Consider the following 9,193-nt stretch of genomic DNA (forward strand, 5'->3'; position numbering starts at 1 on the left):
CCCTTCGCTTCACTTCTATAAATATTAATATTTTGCCTTTGTAAAAATAATAATATTATTATTATTATTTTGTGTAATTGGTTATAGTGAACGTCGTTAGTTACGGTTTGATTTGTTCAACAAGTTGTGTAATTTTTCATGAACTGAATTGGCCATTTTTTTAAAACAACATTTTGTCATTATATGTAGTTACAATTTTATTCTTTCATGTAAAACAAATTAGATTTTTAATTAGTAATTATTGTATTTTATATATTATCTACATAAGGACATTTAAGATTTTGAGTAGATTTTCCATCTAAATTTGAAGATAGTTTTTTTTAGAACAACTACTATAGGAATGAAAGATCAAACCTCCAACATATAGATAAAAAAATCATATTAATTACCATCGAGTTAAGCTCAATAGTTAATGAGTACTCATAACATCAAATTATGGTTAAATTATCTCATAATTATGGTTAAGTTGCACATAAGAGTAAAAAATAAAAATAAAAATGATAATAGCAAATAGGCCAAAAAAGGAAGAAGAACAAATAAATTTAAAACTCAGTCGGCCTGCCCTTATTGAATGGCATAAACGAAGAACCTGCTTCACCACTGTTTTATTGCTTTTCAAGCATCGCCTATTTTATCTATCTAATTTGCTATCTATGGATTCATCGCCGCTTTAATACTAGAATTATCGCAACCCATCAAAAGTAGTGATCTCACAAGCCAAATTATATACACAACAAATTCCATTGCGACCTACTCATTATACTTGGGAGAATGAAAATTGGAAGTGAACAGAGACGATATCATATCAATGCTATTATTCATCTTTATTCGTCAACTGGTGCCTTTTCTTTTGCCCAACCTCAACAAGCAATGTCAAAAGTGCCTCGCACACCTGAGATGCATCTGCTTCGGACGTGTCATCATTGAGAGATGAATATACCATCCAGGCATGGTCTAGCTTACGTTTTGGACGCACCACAGTGGATCCGGGGACTTCAGCATCACGGCATGTTACAAGTCCGTCACTCTTCTCGCGGTAACGGATCTGCAGCAGCTGGGCGCAGGCTGCCATTGCAGCTCCCAGGGGAATCACTACAGGGAGTTTTGCAGCTTGAGCAGTAGAGAGTGGGGCTGGTAATTCTGCATGAGCAACACGAGACAAGGTGGCCATAACAGCAGGTGAAATGCTGGCTTCGGTGTGGAATGATACCACAGGGAGTTCTGCTGGCAAGTGGTGCTGCATTAAAAAAATTTTCCTCCTCTCATACGTTAAATCTTCGAGAGCTTGCATGTCTCCCTAGATAGAAAGCAAACAAATCATCTATAATTTTTTTTTCCGTTCAAATTTCAAGTACGCATTTGGAGTCTAAGCTATACAAATCATCGTTCTAAAAACATTGATAAAAGAGGGCTCCTGCTGTTTGAAATTTCTTCTTTTAAGTAATAGTTAGGCTAGCAAATAAGAACGAGAAGCTACAGCCAAAGAACAAGAGATAAATGTGATGTTATATAAAGCCCATGACATACAAACAAGATAGCTAGAATATGCATTTATCTGACAGAGAGGAAGTTTTTTATTAAAAAACATCGATACTTGTAAAGTAAGCTGCAACTTCAATTCGCCATAAATTTAGGAATTTTGCCAATAGAGAGGGAGTCCATATTTGCATATTTTCTATGAAAGAATCTCCAAAACAATTTGCCTTCGCATACCTTGATCACTTTACAAATCAAAATCTCCATAAGCTTCCGTACGTTCACATAGTCACCAAGCTGTCCTTCCCGCAAGATATCAGATGCTATTGGACTGCCGCCGTATGGACTTTGAGCTAATGCCAAGCCCGCAACCTTTTCTCTCAAATCAGACCAATACAATGATAAGGCAGCTGCTGCATCTACTCCCCCTTTGCTGTGCCCAAGAATTAATACACGTTTTCCCGAACCCCAATATATTTCTTCAACGTAGTCTTTGATCTCTCTTGCATTTTTCTCCACTGACGCCTGATTATAGATTTTTTATTGTTTAACATGATGGGAAGAGAAATACAGAAAGGTAAAAAATTCAAAGCAAATAAAAAATACCTCGCTATGAATCTTGGCAATATGACATGCCAGACCCATCTTTGAGAATTTCGTTTTTGTATCAACAAAATACAATGGTCCATGGTTGCTGAAAAGGCCTATCAGTTACATGTATTACAGCGGCTGAACCAGGTAAGTATGTTTTCAAGCAAACCACAAAAGCATCTAAAGAAAACTCAATGTTTAAAGAAGTGTTCCCTTACCGCATATTAATATTCAATTACAACAAAGAAACCTGGGATTTAAAACTAGATCTGGCATAAACTAGATCTGGCATTGTCAAATCACAATTCAATTTTGACACTTCTATAATTAAACTTTGTTCCAGAACCTCAAATTTTTTTAGATTCAATCTTCTCACTTTTAATTCAACATCATGAACAATTTAAGTTCTGTGTTTCCGAATCTAGGATTTGGTGACCTTGCCTTGATGACCAAAAACAGAGTTATGAGATATAGTTCCCCATGAGATAACGTGACTTTAAGTCTACAATACTGTCCTTGGGCACTTAAAAAGAATCAGAGTTCATAACAGGCTTAACACAAGGTTGCAACTTAGTTTGACCAAATGATTCAGAGATGCCCAATTCACATGCACTGTCAAATATCAACTAACAAAATTAAGTAAATAGCAAAATTTACCTGGAACCAGCAAGTAAACCACTGAATTAGGTAATCTGTGAATACCATGCCTGACAAAAAGAGATGTGAGGCCACGATGTATTTATGCAGATAACTAGTAGAAAAGCAATGGCAGCTATCACTCATAGTACCTGATGTCTTCCAAAATTTCCACAAACCTCTCAGTTCCATCTTCAACCGGCGGCATTCCAGATGCACTTTGAAGCCATCCTATATCATCTGCAGATCCGCGTACTGTCCTCAGAGCCCGATCAATAAGGCTGAATGAGATTGAGCATTACAAATGAAACAAACAAAAGAAAGGAATTAAGTTATATGTACCAAACTAAACAAAGTTTAGCCCACACCTAAGATTCCCATTGGGTATATGTATTTCAGTTTAACAAAACAATACCCTTGAAAAATTGACATGCCATTCCGACCAGTATTATTTGACAATTGGAGACCACCATTGTGGCCAGATGACTCTTCAACTGTGGTCCTTGAAACTTCAGTATGTACAGGTGGAGCTTTGACTGCAGGTTCACGTGGTTCAGAAGTTATTGGTTGTGTAGCACTAGACTTTTGATTTCCCCTGGTTCTGGATGGCGTTTCTGCAGGCTCTCTGGAAGAAAACATCACTAATTCCTCTTCGTGTAAAGCAGAATTCCTAGGTTCTCTAAGGTCAGGGTCAACTGAGACCAAATCACCATAAAACTGTCAGAAAATTAGTAAGAATGCCATGGAAATGTAAAACAGTGGTCAATATAAAAAAAGTAAGACATAAAATCATTAGCACTTCTAGAGCCAGGCTTGGTTAAATTGAAAACATCATAATAACCATTAATAAAAAGGTAATGAGCAAAAGAAACTATAAAATAACCATAGAAGTAAAAACACAGAAGAGAATGAACCAGAAAATAGAGAATTATTGTAAATACAAAATAATTTTAGAAAAGGGCACACACGTACAGGCAGGTTGTAGAAGGTTCTAAGAGTCAACAAATCAACAATCAGATGAGCAAATTTTGAAAAGGTTTGTAAGAGTTTCAAACCGATGGAATAATTTACACATGCACAAGCAGGTAAATTCAAGAGTGACCTAAGATAAAGGTAGTTGAAGAGATGAAAGACAGTAAGAGAAACACGAAAGAAACGGAAAGATAAATACCCGAAGAATCAGAAAAACAGCTAGTAAAGTATGAAGTTGTTTGTGCCACATAAGAAGCAGCCTCGTTGAGAACTGGTACAGAAGTAAATAGCTGAGGAATAAGGCCCTCAATCAAACCATCATTCTCTTCCTGAGAAAGAGGAATTGTTCAGAGGCTATATATTTATATTATATTATATATACACACATGTATATATAAAGAACACATAGTTGACAGTTACTTCCACCCAGAATTAAATAATTTTTGTCAAGGATATTGACCATATCTGTGAACTACAGGGTAGTAAGTTCCAATAGCAGACAATACATCAACCACCAAAAATTCAGCATCAAGTAAAACAAAGAAGGACCATATAAATCAGCCAGAGAGGTCATCATAAGGATGAGCATTTTATCATGCTTAAATATAAACAACAGTCGTATGAACAAAACAAGCATTCCCAACTCTACATTTATATTTGTGGAACATTATTTTACGAGGGAAAAAAAACAATTAAACCATCAGGTAGAAGCAAAATATTTCAGACTTAACAAAGGAGGTAAAAAAGATGCCAACAATTATTGCATTTCTATCAGACTTCTTGAAAATGAATTATATGTTATGCAAACCGTTTATGATGTTTCATAAATGAGATAATAAGTTAATTTTTCAATTATTAATTTCTCCTGACATTAATTTCGAGAAGGAATTATGATGCCAATGGTCCAAACCTTGATTCCAAGTAACTCACTCATCCATCAATAGAAATCCCACATTTTTCCCCTCAATACTTATCTTCATTTTTTGCCCTTGCATTAAGTTATATCAATTTTTACGGGAAACGAACTTCCATCAACTATGAAATATCTTCTGCTTCCAAATTTCTGGTTTCTATTATTTCAGTAAGTGTACCATTTCATACAATTGTTTGGTTCTTCAATTCGAAGTTTCAAAGCCTCATAAACTTTTAAATCAATTAAGAAAAGCGAACAATGAAAAAACATTCCTAAACCTACCGACACTAAACTACCATATCAACTGATTATTTTCTAAACGGCAAAAATAAATGCAATAAACTCCTATAAACTAAACGATCTCGCGCAGATGACAATATTACGAATTCACAAAATCTGCAACTTCCCTCGGAATTAAAAGCATAAAAATGATACAAATTGCAGCGCACAGGAAAACTAGGACGATTCACATAATGCATAACTTACCACTGATGGATTGCGTGATTCCCCTCGTTTCGTAATCCCGCTCTCCCTCATCCTTGAGAAGTGCGCCTTCGTCAATTAACCGATTGATTTGGGCTGAAGAAGTGAAACGGAATCAACGGATGAAGAAATCTAAATACTATTTCGGAACAAACGAATTGAATTTGAAATTCAGTTCGACGATACACGAATTATGACGCAATGGAAACCACAAACAGGTGAAGGATCAAGATTCAAGACTGCCGTGAGGCTAATGATTTACGTGGGAGGTAAGTCATGGATTGGAGGGGCCTACGCTGCTCGAGTCTGGGAAATTATGTCATCCTAAAAAAAATAAAATTGAGTCGTTAATGGTACTTTCGACGTCTGTCCCCGTTTGTTGGCGAATTCGTACCATTTTATTGTGCATGATTTTCTTAAATAATAATTTTATTACTAGGTGTGCAAACATGTCTCGTATCTCATAAGCTTGCATTTAAGGTTTTTTTTTTTTTAAATCTCAATTCGTTTAGGTCGATTTGACAACTATTTCATTTGTTTAGTTTTTATTTTAGAAAATTAAGCTTATGCTCTCCATTTCTCACCATCATTGTAATAATCAACTGCCAGATTTCGTTGTTGTGTCATGGTAATCTCACTGCCTTGAAAGCAAATTTCAGCACGATCTCGGTGCTAAATCGCGTAATTCGGTTGCTCCAAGGTTAACATGACTCCCTAATTCAAATGTGTGTTTGCCGAAACTAGGAATGGAATCGACCAGAAAAGAATGTTCAGAACAGTGCTTTAAAGGAGAGGAGATAATGATAATTGTTCTGTCTCCAACCCTATATATATAGGACAAGTGGGAGATTGTTGGGGTTGATGCCCCAAATGTAGTGGTTTCGTAGTTTGTAATTTATTTGTACAAACAAATTATTTATTTAATAAGATAAAGTGTTGTTTTAATGTAGCTTAAACATTAATGTGGTAACATACATGTAGATCATGTTTGAGTGATAACCTAAAAAGTTTGTAGTAGATGGATAAAGTTGGATACCTTATCCTAGTGACACTATAGATACAGCTCGCTTTGTAAGTGTTACAATTATTCTAAAATGTTATAAATGATATGATCCTGATCATTCATATGAGTGTGGTTATCCTATACAAAGAGTTTATATAAGATCGAACCACGAAATGTTTAGGGTTATCATAGATAGTTTGACCTTAATCCTAAGTTAATTGTGAACTCCTACCTATAAGGGCGGTCATTTGATATGCATGGGTGAGAATGGCCAGTTTCGCCGACTCAATATGTCTACCATTTTGGGGGTTCGTCCAAGTGAAGAGTTGGAAACGCAACTACACAAGAAGAAATTCACGCATTCTCGTTATTGGGGTAAGTAGATAAATTGCTTCCATGAGGATTGATTCCGAGTCTTGAACGGTGAGACATCTCATCCTCTCACTAACCAGGGAGGGGTCTGGTTATAGTTAGACTATGACTAATTGTTAATTAGAGGGATCAATGGTACTTGAGAAGTTAGTAACTATAGGGGTAAAACGGTATTTGTGATCCAACTGTAGTTACGAGTAATTTATGAAGGGTCAACTTACGGTTGATTAGTTACACCCAATAGACATAAAAATATATCTACAATGCAAATAGTGCAATTGTCGGTGTTTAGTAAAGTAACCGACAGTTAATGAAGGTTGATTAATTTAATTAGAGAGTTTAATTAATTAATTTCATATTATTGAAGTTTCTAATTTGTATGTCCATAAAGTCTCCTTACTAGCTCAATAAGGGTTAATGAAATAAATAAAAACTAATTATTGCATGTTAAAGTATACATAGGTAAATTATAATAATTATAAAATAACCTAAAGTAGTGATATGCTTCATGCAATTTTATTTCATTGCTTAACATACATAACACTTATATACTAAAGTAATGAAATAATTAATAACATACATCCATCCATACATTAAAACTATATATTATAACACTTATCATATAAATGATGCATGACTATGTTATTAATGCATGCAAATATATATTATAACATTTATATTATATGATGCATGGTCATGCTATAAAACTAAATTATGCAACTATATATTATAACATTTTTAATATAACGATGCATAATCTATGGTGGGATTTTACTATATGGCATACATTATGACATATAAACATATAAAATAAATCATACATCATTTGCATACTTTAAAACAATTATTGAATTGGGACTGGACTCCTACATAATTAATTAAATTAATATAACACTTATATTATTTTAATTAATTAAAAAACAACTAACTATTACAAAGTAATAGTCAATCGGTTCAAAACAGGCGAACGGGATCTTGAACCACACGAATCGGACCGCCCAGCACCCGAACCGCTCGAACCGGACGCGAACCAATTGCAACTCGAACCGAACCGCATGCGAACCAAAAAAAATTCCATCTCAGAGTGTTGCGTTGTGACCTAGTGTTGTAATGCTACGAAAAATTCTTCCATTCGTCGTTCGCAGCGTTGAAACGCTACTGTACAGTTGCGAATTCTCGATTTCCTCCGATTTTGGTCTCGTTTTATCCAAAAATCCACCAAAAAAATCACGAATATCTCAATATCAAAGAAATACATACTCTGTCACAATTAATGCCCAAAAACAAAGGACCCTTACAAACCAGTTTGTAAAAAATAAAAAAGAAAAAAAGAAGAAGAAGAAGAAGAAGATATATCTAAAAAGGTCCAATCCCGAAACATCCAAAAATTGAAACCATTCATAATCATTCATCATATGAAAATAAACATAATGCAACTCACTAATAGATCTGTAAAATCAATTCTTGAACAAAAAAATTGGGACAAAAAAATCACTGCTCTAGTACCAATTAAAGAAACTATGAAGTTCCGTAGCGAAAGCGAAGATCGTCCCAATTTTTATTTTCACATAACAATGAAATAACATAACATACAACATCCATTAACTATCAATTACTCCACTAAAGACCAACAACTACACTCTTTGCACTATAGATATATTTCGATGTCCATTGAATATAACCAATCAACAATGCAATGACCTTTCACAAATTACTCCTAAATACAGTTGGACTAAAATTACCATTTTGTCCCCTAATTACATTTAACTTCTTAAGTACCGGTGACCCCTTTAATGAACAATAGGTCATAGTCCAACTATGACCAAATCTCTATTAGGCCAAGAGAGGGTGTGACACCACATTGTTTAAGCCCTAGAATCGGCCCTCAGGGGAACAATTTATCTACTTACCCAGACGTTAGGGAATGAGTGAATTTCGTCTTATGTAGCTGTGTTCCTAACTCTCCAGTTAGACGAATCCCTAAAATGGTAGGCATAAGTTGGTGATCTGGTCACTCTCACCCATACAAATCAAAGAATCGCCTTCAAAGGCAGGAGTTCACAACTCATTCAGGATTCAAGTCATGTCACCTATGGTCATCTTGGTGAAATGTAAGTCTCTATTATGAACGGTGCTATATAATAAAACTAGTCATTTCATGGTCTGGTCTTATACAAACTCCTTTGTATAAAACACCATCGCTCACATGTCTCTACATAAAGGATTAGAATCAGATCATTTGTAGCACTTTACAACAATTGTAACATCTACAAAGCAGGTCATATTCGTAGTGTCACTAGGACAAGGTACCCAACCTTATCCATCTACTATAGACCATTTAGGTTATCACTTAAACATGATCTACTTACATGTCTCTACATACATGTTTAAGCTACAAAAAAATAACCTTGGATGTTAGTTTATTGGTTTGTGGGTTAATGCTATTAAATATCGAATAAAATATCTCATATTTTATTATATAAAGAAAATTGTTCGTACATTACAATTATAAACTACAAAAGCCATGAGATTTAGGGCATCAACCCCAACAATATTATCTTTCAGGCATGGATCTGTATTATCTAAGGAATAATATTCTAAGACACCTCAAGAAGTTGAGGAAATGAGATGGATCCCTTATGCATCGCCTGATGTATGTAATGTTATGTATTGGACTTGATATTTGTTATGCAGTAGGGATTGTCAGCGCATATCAGTCCAATTCATGATTAGATCATCGAACAACC

General features: G+C 34.8%; 1 protein-coding gene across 3 annotated transcripts; it reads right to left on the minus strand.

Moving 5' to 3' along the window:
- Positions 1–524: 524 nt before the first annotated feature.
- On the minus strand, positions 525–5,410 carry LOC120089033. 3 transcript variants are annotated; one of them, XM_039046470.1, is made up of 8 exons: positions 5,075–5,410; positions 3,875–4,004; positions 3,119–3,398; positions 2,856–2,984; positions 2,725–2,774; positions 2,083–2,180; positions 1,714–2,001; positions 525–1,237 (listed from the first exon to the last, which is right to left on the minus strand). In XM_039046470.1, the coding sequence occupies exons 1-8, from the start codon at positions 5,123–5,125 to the stop codon at positions 815–817; spliced, it is 1,449 nt and encodes a 482-aa protein (XP_038902398.1). In that variant the 5' UTR covers positions 5,126–5,410; the 3' UTR covers positions 525–814. The 3 variants fall into 3 exon arrangements, with proteins under 3 accessions (XP_038902398.1, XP_038902402.1, XP_038902393.1); XM_039046474.1 differs by having other exon boundaries at positions 525–1,297; positions 3,119–3,420; positions 5,075–5,408; XM_039046465.1 differs by having other exon boundaries at positions 525–1,297; positions 5,075–5,405.
- Between the last annotated feature and the right edge of the window lie 3,783 nt (positions 5,411–9,193).

Source organism: Benincasa hispida, chromosome 1 (genome assembly GCF_009727055.1).
Source record: "Benincasa hispida cultivar B227 chromosome 1, ASM972705v1, whole genome shotgun sequence".
Classification (NCBI taxonomy): domain Eukaryota; kingdom Viridiplantae; phylum Streptophyta; class Magnoliopsida; order Cucurbitales; family Cucurbitaceae; genus Benincasa; species Benincasa hispida.